Source organism: Adiantum capillus-veneris, chromosome 17 (assembly GCF_014529385.1).
Source record: "Adiantum capillus-veneris isolate H3 chromosome 17, ASM1452938v2, whole genome shotgun sequence".
In the NCBI taxonomy this organism is placed as follows: domain Eukaryota; kingdom Viridiplantae; phylum Streptophyta; class Polypodiopsida; order Polypodiales; family Pteridaceae; genus Adiantum; species Adiantum capillus-veneris.
Window position 1 is genome coordinate 64,637,997 of NC_140947.1, and position 18,676 is coordinate 64,656,672.

General features: G+C 43.7%; 1 protein-coding gene across 1 annotated transcript in view; it reads left to right on the forward strand.

Moving 5' to 3' along the window:
• The first annotated feature begins 1,564 nt into the window (after nucleotides 1-1,564).
• The window catches only part of STT3B (staurosporin and temperature sensitive 3-like b), a 35,584-nt gene continuing 18,472 nt past the window's right edge, over nucleotides 1,565-18,676 (forward strand). Inside the window, exons 1-4 of the mRNA XM_086486935.1 lie at nucleotides 1,565-2,788; nucleotides 3,000-3,530; nucleotides 3,620-4,074; nucleotides 4,161-4,283. Coding sequence (XP_086343061.1) covers nucleotides 1,883-2,788; nucleotides 3,000-3,530; nucleotides 3,620-4,074; nucleotides 4,161-4,283 — 2,015 coding nt within the window. The 5' untranslated portion in view covers nucleotides 1,565-1,882. The remainder of the gene's footprint in view (nucleotides 2,789-2,999; nucleotides 3,531-3,619; nucleotides 4,075-4,160; nucleotides 4,284-18,676) is intronic.

Genomic DNA, 18,676 nt, shown 5'->3' on the forward strand with positions numbered 1-18,676 from the left:
TAAAAGAAACTCTAAGACCTTGCTATGATACTAGTGAGAGGCCTTGAGGCTTGGGAACCCTATGCTCCACCCAACCATCCCCTTCTATTTTCATATTAGGGTACCCGTGCCGGTTCCCATTGGGTTGTGCTCGAGCCCTTGGTGTCACAACGTGCGTATGGTTGAGTGTCACTGTCTTTGTGTGCTAGGATGTATGTGTGTACTTGATTGATCAGGAGGGTGTATGGGTCTCGAGGGGTTCACCTCTTAGACATGTAAGTTACCACGTGAGTTCAAATGAATGGGTATTTTAATTGCCAAAATTTAAAGATTTTAATAGGATTATATCATTTTATCACCTTAAGCATATAAGTAAAGGTTTTTTTTAAAAAAAAAACCCTTTGAGCACACGTTATATGAATAGTTTCTTAAAGGTGCACCCCCAAGGTATGGGTGTGCATTACAATGTTTGCATGTGATGATCTACTCGTACAAGCTCTTGGGCGTGTCAGTATTTGTAAGGGTGTGTCGTGTTGTGTCTATGAATGGGGTTTGCCTTGTTTGTCCCTTGTGTGTATATGTTGGGTACATGTGTGTATGTTGGGTTGCATTGAGTGAGCTATGTGTGTGTGTGTGTGTGTTGGGTGTTTGGATTGAGTGAGCTGTGTGTGTCGGGGGGCTCTTTCTATCTTCTATGCCAAGTTACTCTTACAACTACTTCTCCACTCGAGTCGGTGTCGGTTCCCTCTTTTACCTTCGTCATTGAGATATGCTTGATTATGTGGTTTTCAACAACCACCTTTAGCAGGTCTCTCTAAAATTTGAGAAATCCTCTACATTGTTCAAGCTAAAGATATTAGAGCTTCATCCTTTGGAGATTGGAGGAGAGTTCTTAGCGTCTCCCTATAGCTTCTTCATGCTGATCCTCTGACACCATCTCTTTGTCATCTTTGTTTGGCCTTTTGCTGTTCATGATAGTAGATGCTCGTTGGAGGCTTTTGCCTAGACTATGGAATATGTTTCTTCGAGACATCTGTTACCACCTTCATCCACTACTACTGACCTGTATGTTGTCATTGTTGCCCTTGAAGATCATTGAGTATCGGGTTTTTACTCTCTATAGTAGAGGTTTTCTCAATTGGAAGTTTTTTTTTGTTATTCAAATCCCTTGTAGCTATTTCTATCATGCTTTACAATTTTATGGGCTAGCTTTGTACTATGGTATTACCTGCCCCTCTTGATTGGCCATTTGGGTGACTTGAGGGGATTTTCTAATAACAAATACTCCTCTTTGTGTGCGCGCGCGCGCACACACACACAGGAGAGAGAGAGAGAGAGAGAGAGAGAGAGAGAGAGAGAGAGAGGAAAAATGAAATGAAATGTAATATTAACGTCTTCAAAAGGCCAAAATGACCTATAAGACCAAAAGGTTACATGTGGTGAATCTAATACCAGGTCTGGGTACACACACACACACATAGATAGATAGATAGATAGATAGAGAGAGAGAGAGAGAGAGAGAGAGAGAGAGAGAGAGAGAGAGAGGGGTAAGTCTTGAAACCACAAACAGACACCCAGAAACATTTCACTTAGCTCAATAAAATTAGCTAGGAAGGGTTTTAAGTAACGATGGAACACGCAGGAGAATGAAAAACATGAAAATGAATCTATATCTCGATTCAAGGGTACCCGATTTGCAGATTATTGGAATTGCAGAGCGGAATGGCAGACTACTGTAAGTAATACTGTACGATAAGCTACGACGTCCCTTCTGAAAGCTTACGGATGGTAGAAGCAGATCGTTTTTATGGTCAAATCTACCTGCCTTGCTTATTGTTGGTAACCGACTAAGAGAACTTGAAGGAGCGGTCGATCGAGCTCACATTATCAAAACGCAAGCATAATGGGCGCAAAAAGCGACTCAGGTTTCACCCCTTCAGCCATGGCTTCCTTGCTTTCAGTGCAGAATTCGCTGCCCACTTCTCTCAGAAACTTCAGGATCAAAACAAAGCAGCATGAAATGCTGCTCAGGGTCAGTGCCCTTATGTTAATCTATGTGCTGGCATTCGCCACTCGCCTCTTCAGTGTGCTGCGCTATGAGAGTATGATTCATGAGTTTGATCCTTATTTCAACTACCGTACGACCTTGTATCTCACTCAGAAAGGATTCTACGAGTTCTGGAACTGGTTTGATTATGAAACTTGGTATCCACTTGGCCGCATCATTGGAGGGACTCTTTACCCAGGTCTCATGGTAACAGCTGCTTTAATGTATTGGGCACTCAGATTACTCAGCTTTGCTGTACACATTCGGGATGTATGTGTATTAACGGCCCCCTTCTTTGCCTCAAATACCACATTAGTGGCTTATTTCTTTGGAAAAGAGATATGGGACTCAGGAGCTGGCATTGTTGCTGCCGCTTTGATTGCCATCTGTCCTGGTTACATCTCAAGATCTGTTGCAGGTTCCTATGATAATGAAGGAGTAGCCATTTTTGCCCTGCTTTTCACATTTTATCTTTTTGTCAAGGCAGTCAAGACAGGCTCCTTGGCTTGGTCTGTTGCATCAGCTTTTGCATACTTCTATATGGTCTCAGCATGGGGAGGCTACATATTTATAATTAATCTCATTCCCCTGTATGTCCTTGCGTTGCTGGTGACTGGGCGGTATTCCCTACGGCTTTATATAGCATATAATACCATGTACATTTTGGGAATGCTACTTGCAATGCAAATTCGTTTTGTGGGCTTCCAGCATGTTCAGTCTGGAGAGCATATGGCAGCTATGGGTGTCTTTTTGTTGACACAGGTAACTTTATTTTTACTGTTCTGATGTTCCACCAGCAGCATTGTTGGTGTCTGTCTGTACATGTGCTTGCAACAAATCCAGACTTTCAATAAATGAGAAGAAATGCATGTTTACTTGAGATGTGCAGCTGAGGTTTCTTGGTGATTGGAGACAGTTTCAAAAACAATCATCTTTTAAAGTGAGCTTGTTGCTTTTTGTGTTTATGTTTTAGGTGTTCTACATGGTGAACTGGGTCAAAGATCAGCTGGATAACCCCAAGCTATTTCGAACCTTTCTAAGAATGACTGTACTATCTGCCGTAGCAGTTGGTGGATTGGCACTTGCGCTTGGCATGGCAACAGGCTATATATCCCCTTGGACAGGCAGATTCTACTCGCTGTTGGACCCGACGTATGCGAAGGACCATATACCTATCATAGCGTCTGTGTCTGAGCATCAGCCAACTGCCTGGTCTTCTTTCATGTTTGACTTTCATGTCCTCCTTATCCTCTTTCCAGCTGGTCTTTATTACTGCTTCAAGCGACTCAATGATGCAACAATTTTTCTTATCATATATGGAATGACTAGCCTTTATTTTGCTGGTGTAATGGTCCGTCTTATATTGGTGGCAGCCCCAGCAATGTGCCTTATTAGTGCTATTGCAGTGTCTGCTACTTTGAAGAATTTGTTTGGATTGTTGCGCTCTAAAGCACAGGCAGCAGTGACAACAAAGGCCTCTGGCTCAGCCAAGGGATCAAGCAAGGTGACATTGCAGCTGCATTTGTATCACTTTTTTGAACTGCATCTTATGCGTTTATCACTTATTTACAAGTTTCGGTGTGGATATTGCAGGGTGCAATCGACCAGTCTTTGCCTCTGCAAAAAAAGGGGGCCTTGGTTTTAGTCTTGGGAGTGTTCTATCTGCTAATGAGCTATGTTATTCACTGTACATGGGTAACCTCAGAGGCATATTCTTCCCCTTCCATTGTTCTAGCTGCAAGGCAAGCAAATGGTGATAAAGTGATATTTGATGATTTTCGGGAAGCATATTATTGGCTTCGCCATAATACACCTGAGGATGCCAAAGTAATGTCATGGTGGGACTATGGTTATCAAATCACGGCTATGGGAAATAGAACAGTGATAGTGGACAACAATACGTGGAATAATACACACATTGCTACCGTGGGGAGGGCCATGTCTTCTTATGAAGATGAAGCTTATGAAATCATGCAAGAGCTTGATGTAACTTATGTGCTGGTGGTTTTTGGAGGGGTGACTGGCTATTCATCAGATGATATCAACAAGTTAAGCTCTTACCTGTTGATCGCTAGTGTCTGCATGAGTGCCTGAGGTAGCTTGCATTTATTTTTATCCTTGACTGCTTGAACAGGTTTCTTTGGATGGTTCGCATTGGAGGTGGAGTGTTTCCAGTGATTAAGGAACCTGATTACCTTGTCAATGGGGATTATCGGGTTGATAAAGGAGCTGCTCCAAAAATGTTGCAGTGTCTCATGTATGTTATTTGAACTAGTTTTCGCGTTTGGTCGTTTGTTAATCGCTAACATATTTGTGGCTGTTTGGTATCTGGTTAGTTTTTGGCATGTGACACAGTTCTTGCTTAGATCTTACTGTGTTGTAGAAGTGGTCATGCATAAGCATAGGCTGAATGTTAGCAGTTGGCAACGAGACCATTCACTTTTTAGGAGCACGTTGTTTCTAGGCTTTGTGGATATGCACAGAGAGAATGAAATGAAATGTTCTATTAAACGTCTTCAAAAGGCCAAATGACCTATGAGATCAAACTGATACAATCTTGGTGGATCTAATACAAAGTCTGGGTACAAAGTAAAAATGAAGTAAAGTAAAAACTAAAATCATCATCATCAATGTCCAAGGATGCCCGGCATCGGGCGTTGTCCGAGAATGTATTGCATCGGTCGCTGAAGAGCATCGTCAATGTCCACCTCTGGAAATAGTTGTATTGTATGTTTCCCTTGTCGTGCTAGAATAGTCCTCATCCTTTGATGGAGCCTCCGTCGATGTCGTAGTTGCCCTCGTAGACGTGGGCGTCTAGCTCTCCTGAGCTCAATGGCTCTGTCAACTAATATACCTCTGGTATAGGTGGGCTCTAAAGTCTACTGTGAACCTTGCTCATCTGACTGCCGAGTCTCTGCTCTAAAGAAGTCAGTGATCTCCCTCTTGTGAATGTCTCCCACTGCCTGATCTTCTCAAGAGACTCCCCCTGTGTTTGCGCAGCTCTAGCAAAAACAATCCAGGCATCTTTGATCCTGATATCTCATGACTCTAGCCAGTGGTCCAAAGCCCTCTCTAAATAAACAATGAAAGCGGCCTCGTATCTCATAGTATACCGGACAATGACATGTGATGTAACTCTGTCGCTGGCTCTATATGACACAACTGACAAATCTTGGCCTCTGCTTGTACCCTCCTAAATCTGCTAGTCTCAATCTCTAACCGATGCGATGATGTGCACATCTGACCAATAGCACATCATATCCCATGGGATAAATGAGTGTCTAGATAAGCAGGTATGATCACATATCCATCCTGTGTGAGTTGGAGAAGATGCTCTCTATAGAAAGCCATCTTCGTGCCAAACTCCTGTGTCGGTTGTATCCATGTGCTCCTGATATTTAGCTGAATCAGATCCTGATGTATGAGTCTAGTGATCTCTCTCTGGGTGAGAGATAGGGAGGGTGCATCCAAGGAGTATCGGAACGGAGGCAGTCTATCCATGCTGAAACCATGTGACTGAAACCATGATGTCATCTGCTATCCATGCTGAAACCATGCGACAAACCATGATGTCATCTGCCCATACTAGCATGTTGTATCCCCCTGTAGCGCTAGCTGTTGGGATGACTCAAGCGCTAGTTGAGCATATCTGTCTCTAGGGAGGTTCCATAAACTATGCTTGAAGGATACTGATCTAGTAAGTGTCTTGATCATGAGAGAGGGGTCAGCTAGCTTGGCTCGAATAATATCACGTGGCACTGAGGCCTTAGCCCGAATCATCCGAGAAATCATAGAGACTAAAGGCCTCTTCATACATCTCCATCCATCACTGCTACCAGATTTGCCATGGTGATTCACCGAGGGTCCCCATATCTGAACTCCGTAAAGCATAGCTGAAGCCACTAGAGTGTTAAAAAGCCAAAGCTTTACCGGAGGTAATTGAAACTGAACCTGCAAAGACATCCTTTCCAGTCCTCCCAAGGCTGCATAAGCTCTGGTCAGTCTAGTCTCTGCTGCTCTCCTCAATGAAAACTGTAACAATGTCAGACTTTGTAAATAATTAATTTATTTGCGAGAAAATAGTTATTAATTGTGTCAGAATAGAACGAGCAGTTCTAGGGCCTCAAGTGCCCCCAAACTTGGGCGAGAGCACCTCTGGGGGGCCCTAGCAGAAAAAATTAAAATACCCTGAAGCCCTAGTGATTGGGAAATCGGGTCTTTAATAAGGGGTAGACAGTAGCCTCAGATTTCAAGCTCAGCGCGCGTCAGTGCGAGCACAGGAATGAGATGGGGTCCTTGGAACAATAATCCTAAGGTCTGGATTATTTTTAAGGCCTTAGGATAAGTTAGTAAAACTAATTTTAATTGTTTGTGCTGGATCAAATGGCTGGACAAGTGCAAATAGGTGATGCCGGAGCAGTGTCGGTACGACATTGTGCCGGGGAGCAGGTAACGTTTTCATAAGTAGCATTCATGTGTGCGGTTGTGAGTTAAATTGCACATTTCATTAATAGCCTAGGAACTTTTAAAGTCAAAAGTTGAATGGTTTTTAAGTTATAAAGTAAGTGTGCCTAGTGGCACACTTACCCATGCAAAGTGACTCTCTCTCTCTCACTCTCACTCTCACCCTCCCTCACCTGCTAGCACCTCCCTCTCTGACTGGCTTTATAAGAGCACCCTCTCCCCCTCTTCACAGATTGGTAGTGCATCTACCCCCCCCCCCCCCCCCCAATGCTCTTCGCACCAGAGCTCTCCATTGAAGCTTGAGAATCATCCCTTGTGGTGTATGTGGAGTCTTGGAGCTCCCATCACCTAGAACAAGTGTCACATATTGATGACGTTGCATGTCCAACTTATGGACCTTTATCGAGGGGCCTTGGTGCCATTAAGCGAAGAGCATGCTGACGTGGCTGTTGTACGAACGGCCGCAAATTACGTTGACTGTTGTACGAACGCTCGGAAAACGCGCTTGCTGCTGACGTGGTTTGATTGTACGGAATTCCCCGATTTCCGATGATTGCTTTTGCTGGCAGATTTTAGCAAGTTGCTTTTGGGAAGCTTGCTTCTGCGAAGCTTGCTTTTGAGTTCAATGCTTTTGGGACTCTGCTTTTAGCATCCCTTGTAACCTTTATATTGGACCCAAGGGGCTCACTCCTCAGAGCATCTAGATGCAGAGTGTGAGCGAGCACTCGCGGGAGTTGTACTTCGCTCAAAAATTAATATAAAAAGAAATACCCGAAGGGGTGCCAGTCTTTGAGGCCAATACCTTTGGGTAGGGAACTCCGTCGGTCTGTGTCGACTCTCTCTCTCTCTCTCCCCATTAAAGTTCAGTGATTATGAAGTTTCTGTTTGTGTGTTGCTATTGATTTCTGGCTTGGAGTGTCCAAGCCGGTTACAACAAGGCTTCCCTTGATCATAGGCTGTCGTCTGTGGGGGAAGATTCATCGCGAAAAGTAGTAGAAAACTCTCTTCCTCTCACGCTTGGCTGTTGCAAATTCTCTTTTTTTTACCCCTAATCAAGGTGATTAGGCTGTTCTCAGCGGAGCACTCATAGAATTTCACTCCACTCTTCTTATCTGTCACAAGACGGACACCACGTGCCAATAGAGAAGAACAAACTGAACATACTTTTTGCACTTCATTAACAACTGAGCCGAGAGAGAGAGACGACACGTGACACGGAGTGGCGGAATTTCACCCCAGAGAGTATTGGCCCCAAACCTTGGCGCCCCTTTCGGTATTTCTTTATATTGCATCAACACAGTACAAGCCGGTACTCGCGACTCTGCATCTTCGGCAGGAAGCATGCCAGAGAATGAGCCCTTAGCACATATTTAAAGGCCCTAGGCCCCAAAAGCAGTTCACAGTGAAAAGCCTTCAAACTCAAAAGCTTCTTGTCCCAAAAGCGATGCCAAAAGGTGCCAGCGTAATTTACGGAAATCGGTACGGCCTGCCACGTCATCAACCAGCGTGATTTTCGAAAATCTGCCACGTCATCAGCAGCTACGTAATTTTCGAAAATCTGGTGTTGCTTCTTCTGTTGCTTCTGCTTCTTTTAGGGTTTAGGCCCCTCAGCCGATAGCTCCGTTCTTCAATAGGTCAACACGTCAGCAGTTTGTTACATTATCTTACGCCTACGCAAGTTTTGTTGCGATTCCATTGCGAAGGCGGCCTCTTTTCGGCGTAGGAGTGCGCACAAGTAAGAATTTCAGGTTATGTGCAGAAAATTACAACAAGCATGTTTGTGTGCATTTTGTTTGTTTCTCTCGAGTTCGATGCATGAATGATTGCGCATGAAGGGCCACACATAGCGGAAGATAGACTCTTCATTGTGAGAGCTTCCGACAAGCTTTTTGGACGATACTCTCTTGGTGAGAGCTTCCAACAAAGCTTGTAGAAGAGGGGAAGTCCTCTTAGCAGACAGAGAGTGGAAACGCTCTCTCAGTTAGGAGTCAGAACAGAACAACGAAAGAAATAAAGGACAGGTGTTTACCCCGTCTTGTGCTTGTAAAGATTGTCCCTTGGTATTGCGAGAGAGAGAGAGGTGTCTTCTTCACAACTTTCTTTCTCTTTTAGAGAAAAATAGAATTAAGTTACTAGAAAGTTTTGAAGATTGTTTGCAGATGAACTTCCAAATGAACTTCCACCTTCTCGACGTGAGGATCATACAATTGATTTGATCCCAAGAAGTGCTCCTCCAAATCAGCCCCCTTATAGAGTCAGTTTAATGCAGCAAGAGGAGCTCCTCAAGCAGGTTAACAAACTTTTGGAGAATGGCTTAATAAGGCCTAGTACTTCTCCATATTGTTCACCTGTCTTGTTAGTACAGAAAAAGGATGGCACATTCCGTATGTGCATAGACTATAGATCTTTAAACAAGATCACAATCAAGAATCGGTTCCCAATCCTTCGGATTGATGACATTCTTGATAAGCTACAAGGAGCAAGTGTCTTTAGTCGTATAGACTTAAAGAGCGGGTATCATCAAATCCGCATAGCTCCTCAGAATGTGCATAAGATTTCATTTAGAACAACCTTCGGGTTGTATGAATTCTTAGTGATGCCTTTTGGACTCACTAATGCACCAGCCACATTGAACAGAATGATACAAAATGATGGATAGAATCTTCCATTCATATAGAAGATTTACAGGAGTCTTCTTCGATGACGTCTTAATCTTCTTAGAGACGGAAGAAGAACACTAGAAGCATCTTGCATTAGTGTTTGAAGAATTACGCAAACACACATTATTTGTGAATGCTAAGAAGAGTGAGTTCTTTCTAAAAGAAATTCACTACTTGGCCATATAGTATCTCACAACCAGGTGAGAATGGACCCTGATAAGATTCAAGCGGTTGTGGAATGCAAAGTTACCCGGAACGGGAACGGGAATAGGGGCCTCCGGAACGTTTCCAGAACGCCTTCCCTCCCCCCCCCCCCCCCAAAAAAAAAAAAAAGCGAAACGGGAACGGGGGTCGGAACGGTATTTTTAAAATATGCTTAAATTAGGTTGGATTTAACCTATATGTTAATAGAGAGCCATACACACCCATTAGTCAAAGTAGAATCCTATTTAGGCATGCTCTGCAATAATTCTTCATTCTTAAGGCTTACACGCGATTGTGCAATACACAATACATGAATTGGGATCATCCTTTACAAAAGCATCTTGATTCTTCGTAGAAAGAACATTAACTCAAAGTTCAAGAATAGAGTTCAGACTCCACACAAAAGCTTGGAGCAAAAAGATGATAGAGCATAGATTATAAAGATGGCTTACAAGGCCAGCCAAGGCGCTACAAAAAGACATGTAGAGGCTAGAGTGCTAAATAACAACTGTAAGAGTCACTAGGTGACATGTCAAGACTCAATCACTCATATGATAGTGCAATACAAAAAGGGGGCAAAGCCGGCGGCCACAAAGGAAACAAATATCAAAAACCAATGAGCAATGAGTCATGACTCATGCCTGATGTTCACCTCTGGGTAGGGGTTGAAGAGCATCCCACCTCCCATTCTGTAGTGGAGTCCTGGACGTTGTGAATATCATCCCAATTTGGATGCTGACTTGCAAAGCATTCTTAGGTGTGCACTGAAAAAAACAAGGTCATTTGCTTTCTCCACTCCAAGTCGGTTCCTCTTTCTAGATGCAATGTGGCTATATACACTCCAAAATTGCTCCAAGCAAAAGGAGCTAACCGCTTGGCTGAGAATGTGGACGGCAAGTCGCTGAAGATCGGGACCATCTGAACCATTTTCTTGCCACCACAAGACGGAGGAAATCTTGGAGTGATCAATTTGGGCATCGGCTATCCCGAATGATCCTCGCATATCCGTGTGAAATGCAAGCTGATCCTTGATTTTACGTTGCATGTCGCGATCAGGGTGAAGCTTCTTCAAGATGGTGTTCCAATGTGTGTTTACCTCCGAATCATGCTCCTGCCCTGCACCCTGGAACTCTAGGTCCCACACAAAAGCTGCACTATGAAGAGGTGAACTATAGGCATTCCACTTGCTACTTGTAAGGTGCAGCAGAATGAATGTTGAACTTTGCTCAAGATGAGTGCTCCGAACTGTGCTCAAGGTTCCTTTTACTTATGGAAGGGAGAGCCTTCCGTTCCTTTAGTGAGAGAGTGCAATGGACACAAACAAAGTGAATGGACACAGTGAATGAAGGTGTATGAGACTGAGAGGTAGAGAAGAGAATACGACACCAGAGACGACGTAAAACCCTCCTCCGAAGGCCCCACTCTCTATGGCGAGAGCGGTCTACTTATGATTGCACAAATCTCTACAATGCTTGGACTTGCCGACGAAGTCGGCGACGATGAGGACGACGACAAGACAGGCTGAAATCTGACAACTCGGCTGAAATCTGCAAATCTTTATCTGCTGAATTCTGACTCTAGGTCGGGGACGATGTCGATGGCGATGTTGCGACGACGACGCACTGAAAACGTAGATGCTGAAATCTGCGTTTTCCGGGCTGAAACTGCAAACTTCGATGGATCCCACCGTGCGGCGAGGAACTGCTACGGGAAGGTGAGATCTGCGAGGTTCGGGACTTGTTCTGCGAGTGCTAAAGGCTGAAAACTGAAAACGCTGCCCATGGCTGATTCTGTCGCGATGATCTGCAAGAACGCTGAGGTTGATCTGCAAACCAAAAACGCTAGGGCTGAAATTTGACCTTGCGGAGAAATTTGCTAATGCTAGGAAATCTGTTGTGTTGCTGTGGGAATCTGCTAACGCTAGTGCTGATTTGCTGTCTACTGTCTCCGAGAATCTGCAAGTGCAAAAACACTGGCTGATTTGGTGCAAAAACGCTAGGCCTTCTGTTGAGAGAAAACGCCAGGGTTGTCGTGGGGGTTGGTCTTGTTGAGAAGTTGCCTGTTGAGCAAGGTGCTTCTGCTGCCTCTTCTACTAGAAAGTGCTAATTCTGGTTTGCTTATATATTAACTTAGCAAAATTGCCCTACCTACTTTCCAACAAAAGTCACTTAATAAATAAGTGAAAAATGTCAAAAATAGGGAAAATAGGTTAAATGCACTGGAAAATTCTCCTAATGGATTCTGATGGATTTTGGTGGGAATGCTTATGATCATGTTGTGTGCAACTGGAGGATATGCATCTAATCTAAGTGACTGTCATGCACGGTTTGCGAACAGACTCACAAAAGTGCCAGATTACTTCCTATTTTAGACTCGACTGAACTGAACCCTGATCATGCTGTAGCTTGTCCATGGATACATAGGGTTGGATGTGTCACGTGACATCCCCTCCTTTTCAAAGTGAGGTATTGGTACCGAACTGTATGGCATCGAGGGAGATCGCCAATAGCATCCGGAATCCTGGAAGGGACTCTTTGCCGGTCCACTGATGTGTGGGTCGTGCGGTACTTGAACTTCATAAAAGTCTGCAACGCTTGCTTCTTTGGGCTGCGCCAAAAGCGACACAAAGTCTTCTGAGGCTCCTTCGATGCTTCAACTTCGTCGAGAGTCATGCTTCTTTCTTCTTCAAGAATCTCCATGGCTGAAAATTCCTGAAACCATTTCCACACAAAACCATGAACATACCTATTCCATGTAAAGTGATGGGAAAAAATCTTGTGTTCCTCAAAGACTGTGCATGCAATGTAGATGAACAAAGAGATGGAGTGCTAAACCGTTCACCACACACACGCAAACAATGAGATCGAATCTTGTGTTTCCGATCTAAATCAATCAACTGTGGCAATTCACAACGGAAATGCCCATGCTTGGTGCTCATACTTTCATGTGCTCTCTCAACAATTGTGTCGTGCCAAGGAAGAGACATGGAATGTGTCTTTCGTGAATGCATACTTTGCAGCTTTTCACGAAAAATCCGCAGACATTTGTGCTCATTCATGAGCGAAACGTGCTCAACATGCAATATGTCATGCCTAGGAAAAGGGATCACATAAAGACGCTGACTAAAATACAGGAAACGATCATGAATGAAACACTCGTACAATGCGTGTTGACCAATCATGCGAACACATAGTACTTCCTGTAAGGGTTCTTTGGACCTAGGCTCGAGAGCCAAGATCGGTTCTTCCCGAGGGGGTGCTTTGGACCTAGGCTCGAGAGCCAAGATCGATCCTTCGTGATTGATCGAATCTGCAACGAGGTTAGCTTCGCTAGAAAAAGCATCAACTAACTCATCATCCTTGTGAACAATCACGTCATCTTCATGCAAATCATCATGCTTGTGAGAAATCACATCTTGATCATGCAAATCATCATGCTCGTGAGAAATCACATCTTGATCATGCAAATCATCATGCTTGTCATTGTCATCCAAGTCATCATGCAAATCATTGGCATTCAAATCATCATGCTCACCATAATCATTAGTTCATCATGCTTCTCATAATCATGCATATCCTGTGTGTCATGCTTGGAAGAAGAAGGGAGTGAGAGGCTCCTTTTCTTGATTCTGTGCAAAGTACGCCTGCACTTGAGAAAAAAGTCGCCACAACTCTTTCATGTGTTGGTCGCCCTTCGCTTGTCTTGCTTTGTTCTCGGATCATATTCTGCTTGTCTTTCATTGTTCTCGCGATCAAATTTTGCTCGTCTTTCTTTGGCTTCCAAGCGTGCTTGCTCGTGCTCACGCTCTATGGCTACCATTCCTTTTTGTATTCACGATATGGCTGCCCTTCGTTCTTCGTAGGCCTTTCTTTCTGCTTCTCTTTCTGCTTTTCTTTCATCGCGTTCTAACCATCTTTCCATAAACAATTGCTCCAACTTCTTTATAGGAGTTAGTGCAATCCTTGGCGTAGATGGGGAAGGGGGAGGGTCAGAAAAACCTCCTGGTGGGAAAATTCTTCTTCGCCTCTCTCATGCTCATCACCTCCAAGCGAAGTATCTATTCCACTTCGAGTGATGACCATCCACTGAAGTCTTGGGTTGTGGGTTCTTGTGGTCTTGGTTCTTAATTCACAAGGAACTTGGATTCTTGGGGGTCTTGGTTCTTGCTGTGCTTGAGTTCTTGAGGTTCTTGAGGGTCTTCTTTCGCTTGCATTCTGTGTTTGAGAAGGATCTTCTCTTCACCCGAGTTCTGCTCTTTTTCGCGGGCGCACACCTTGGCAGCATTGCGCTCACACCAAGGTTGCTTTTTCCCACCTCAGGTTGATTGGCCGGCCGCTAAGTGCATGGACCGCACTAATGAGTGAAAAGAGGCCCTTCTTTTCTCGGATTCTTGTCACTCTTCAAAAACACGATTAGGAATCGACAAGCCCAAGCGAACTTGGGTTCGTGCGACCGTAACAAGCAAAAAAATTCTTGTGATTCTTGTGGTTCTTTCCTTGAGTGATACAAAACACTTGTAACAAACTGCTTACGTGTCGACCTACTGAAGAATGGAGCTACCGGCCGAGGGGCCTAAACCCTAAGAAGAACAAGTAACGGAAGAAGTGTCACAAAGTGATGACGTGGTTGCTCGAGAGAAGAAACCCTAACCCTAATTTCTGCTAGAAACCCTAACTGTTGAAACCCTAATTTTGGAAACCCTAACCCTAAAACCTGCAAACCCTAATTTTGTTGCCAAAAACCCTAAAACTGCAAAAACCCTAACCCTAACCCTAAGGGCAGATTTTCGCTTTTTGCGTTGGTTGATGACGTGGCAGGTTGTACGGATTTCCGTGATTTCCGTTGGCAGTTTTTGGCTTTGCTTTTGGACCAGAAGCTTTTGAGTTTTAATGGCTTTTCACTGCAATTGCTTTTTAGGCCAAGGGCCTTTAAATATGAGGTTAGGGCTCATTCTCTTGCATGCTTCTTGGAGAAGGTGCAGAGTTTGGAGTACCGGCTTGTACTGTGTTGATGCAATATAAAGAAATATCAAAAGGGGCGTCAAGGTTTGGGGCCAATACTCTTTGGGGTGGAATTCCGCCACTCCGTGTCGCGTGTCGTCTCTCTCTTTCAGTTCAGTTGTTAATGAAGTGCTAAAAGTTTGTTCAGTCTGTTCTTTTCTGTTGGCACGTGGTGCCCGTCTAGTGACAGTGGTATCAGAGCATCAGGCGTGTGCTTTTCTGAAAGCATACCGGTCCTACAAAAGAGCAGACAGAGCTATTGGAATTATTATTCGAGGTATCTTCGGCCTCCAACCCGGACTTATTAGCCCCCAATCCGGACTTATTAGCGACTCCCATCCTTACTTCATCGCGCATCCGGCGCGCTCCCATCTTCACCGCTCATGTCTTACAGGGCATAAGCCATTAAGATCACTTGCAAAAGAAGGATCCCAGATTTGATTCGAGTCACTGTTTTTCTCAGAAACAGTGCCATGCAAATGTTGATGTCTATAGCTACCGAGCCGCACACTTCCAAGGACTTGGCAAGCTCTCAAGAAAATTTTTGCCCGAAGTTATATGGCTTTTGACATCTCTCTTCGGAATGCAACTTCTGGCAGAGTGGGGTATCCTGAAATGCTTGCCATGGAAACCCTAGCAGATTATATCTTAAAATTTCTCGACATCTCTTAGTAGATGTCTCTTCTCGAGTTGATAACCTTGGAGGTTCGGTGTGATTGCTATCTCTTGGGACTACCATCGCCGCCAAAGAAACACTGTCTGTCCAAGAGCTGATGGACCATGCTGTGCTCGGCTACGACCTTATGGAATGAACCTAACCCAAATTTTTGGTGCAGGTTTCAAGATGGAAAGTCAGTCGACTTTTTGAGCTCGATTGATGTCGAGATTGCTTTTTAAGTTTGAGTTCTGTTTGAACTTGTTTGGTGATCCTGTTTGGAATTTGTTTGAAATGGATGGTATCTGTTTTGAACTTGTTTTGGTGCTGATTTGAATTGTTTTGACTCTGGTTATTTGGTTATTTGGTGCTATCGCGGTATTGACTTGGAGTGTCCTAGTTTGTTACACCTATGCCAAGGTGGGTCATCTACCAGTCGAATTTTTTTGTGCTGAACGGAATTAGATGAACCAACTTCCTTTTCAGGAATTGGAAGGGGGTTTGTTGTACTCTCTTGAGCGCCTTTTTACGCGCAAGGATATTCCGACGCGAGAATCTCTATTTGAGATGTGTTCAGTAGAAGAAATTTGAGTTTCTCTACAGAGAAGAGGTTTTCTGATGGTCGTTGATCATTGAGTATCTATGTGCTTTTACCATTACAATAACAACTTTTGGTTGCAGTATATGTTTCTCCACGAGCAGGTCTAGTAGCATTTACACGCTGCTGGAATAAATTCGAACTATTATGTTTGTAAGAGTATAATTCACCAACCGTTTCAAAATGGTAAGAATTACCTTAACCACATATGGGAAAACATCATTGAGATCTAAAGCGGGTTCGCCCTTAAGTGGGCCGAGTTTGAACTTATGTTCACAGATTGGTCTGGCTAGAATTTTATCTGCCTAAGATTTTGTGAGTAGTCCTAGATGCTTGCTAAGTGAAAAATTCTTGATGATTTCTGCAAGAAATAGTACGTGTAAAGAAAACAGTGCAAATGGTAACAACCCGTTGGAGAAAAACGCAAAAAGACGTGCGGCAATGCACAAGGGATCTTCGGATCATCACAATTGGCCTACTCAAAGCAAAGGCTCGGAACAAGAACCTTCTTTAATGTGATCGCAGACTTTGTTTGTGAAAGAAAGACATCGAGATTAATGCTCTATGATTTGGGCATTCCCTATGTAGAAGGACACAAGAGGTTTAATACCCTCAGGACTAACACAAGATTATGCGCAAGGAGAGATACCTAGATTGATTTCTAGGAGGATTATTCTTCTCGAGGTTGAGAAGGCGAAAGTGAGTTAACAAATTCTTGGATGAGGAAACTTCCGATCTGTTGGAAAGACGCGAATGACGAGTTCTTACATGACTCGTAAGTTTGATGATTGGTGAAGGATATCCTCGAGGTACTAGAGGAAGCACATGAACCGGTAAGGTCAGTATTGAATTATTGAATTTTTGTTTAATTTAATTTTTAAGTTCTCTTTTGAGAAAGCACTAGCTCAACTCACCATTGAGCAAGATTTTGAATCTTTCCGGTTTCTCCCCGGCAGTTCAGTTGGACCTCTACAGTTGAGGACAATTGTTTATAAGTGAGAGGGATGTTGCTAAATTGGCTTTATTTGACAGAAAAAAATTCTAAATGAATTATTGGATTAATAAGTGAGAGGGTTTTCTCGCTTGGAACACCAGGAAAAATAATTTTAATGAATTATTGGAATTTTAAGTGGGAGGGTTTTTCTCACTGGAGACATCCGAGTACAGATATTTCTAGTGCGTCATTCAGAGTGATGACGAGAGCATTGTGAAAGGGAATATCTGTAAGGCCACCAAGAATGGGTACTTCTGATGCGTCACATCGGATGGGTGAAGGGAGCATCGGGAAGAAGTGTCTGTAAGTTCGGTAGGAAAGGACTAGGTGATGGGTATTCCTGATGCGTCACAAGGTGGGTGACGGGTGCATCGGAAAGGGAATATCCATAGTGAGGAGGAAATTCCGAACTGTGCTAGAATTGTGCACAAGGATGAGCAAGCACTTGAATGAAGATGGGTTTAGACGAAACTTTGAGGAAATACAGTTGCTTTCTGAGAAAGCAGATGCTTTTCTGCGAGGAAGTCTATGTGTGCGTTGCATCTGTGCATGTGGTTGCATCCACGGACGCCTGGGAAGTGCTGTGTAAGCATTGTTTTCAGCTTATAAGGTTTTATTGAGTTTTTGGGCAGGTTCATACCATTTTAAAAAGTGAACGGCCGCCCTCTTAATAAGTGGGCAGCCATCTAGCAGCAAAAACAGCCAGCGATCTCTCTCTCTCTCTCTCTCTGTGGCAGGAAAGCAATACTTCTCCCTCTCCTTGATTAAGGCGCCCCACCTGCCCTATTTCTGCTGAGAAAAAGCGGGAGGAACTCCCTATTCGTACCGGGCTACCAGGAGCTATAAAAGCAGACTCACTCACTCTCACTCCCGTGTCTGGAAAAACAGCCAGCGCTAGCTACAAGGGGATGTTGCCACTGATTTTCAGCCCCAAAGATGATACCGCCGGTGAGTCCCATGGCTGCCCCGAGTGTACCAGATGTCGCCAATGACACGAAACACTGTTCCTTGCCCAAGAAACGGAACGGAGTTTCTTGGGAGTTTCGGACCGGAAGAAACGGGAGTTTCTTGAGTGGAAAAAAAAATCCCAAAAAAAGTTGAGGGCCCATGTCTAACGTTCCAGGACTCAGATTCTTGAGGACAATAGTTCCATGGAATGACTATGTTGGGCTTGGCTCAATGGATTGCTTATCTTTATGTTTATGAACCCTATCTTTTTGTATTGTGGTGATTCATGGGTTTGGAATCTAGACATGTTATGGCTCTTGAGTCTTCACTTATGACTCATTTACTTTTTGCTTAGTTTTTTGACATTGAGCAATATCATGTACAACTATCTTTTTATGACATTGAGAATTGTCTTTAAATTGATTGTCTGGAGTCTTGGTTTGAACGTTGCAAACCTTCTTCAAAGTTCAAAGTGGTCATTGGTAGACCTTAGGTTGAAGGTTCTAAGTTTTTTTCATATAAATTTTGAAGTTTTGCATAAGATGATCAATGAATTATCTTTTTAAGCTTCATGTTTTAAGTATTATATTGGTTTTTTTAAAAAAATAAAAAACCTCCTTTCTTAACCATTTTGAGAACTCTTGTTTTCCGTTTTCGTTTCTGTCGTTTCCGTTTCGGGTTGCCACTATGGCCAAGACCCAGTGCGCAAGTTCTATTGCGAAGAAGTGCCACGACAAGAGTTTCCATCCTGACAAGTTGCTGTCATGATGACGTGGCAAGCTGTAGGATTTCCGCGTTTTGCGTTGGTTGATGACGTGGTAGGCTGTACGATTTCCGTGATTTAAGTTGGCAGCTTTTGCACTTTGCTTTTGGACCATATGCTTTTAAGTTTGAAGGTTTTTCACTGTAACTGCTTTTCAGGCCAAGGGCCTTTAAATATGAGGTTAGGGCTCATTCTCTGGCATGCTTCCTGGAGAAGGTGCAGAGTCTGGAGTACCGGCTTGTACTGTGTTGATGCAATATAAAGAAATACTGAAAGGGGCGCCAAGGTTTGGGGTCAATACTCTCTGGGGTGGAATTCCACCACCTTGTGTCACGTGTCGTCTCTCTCTCTCTCTCTCTCTCTC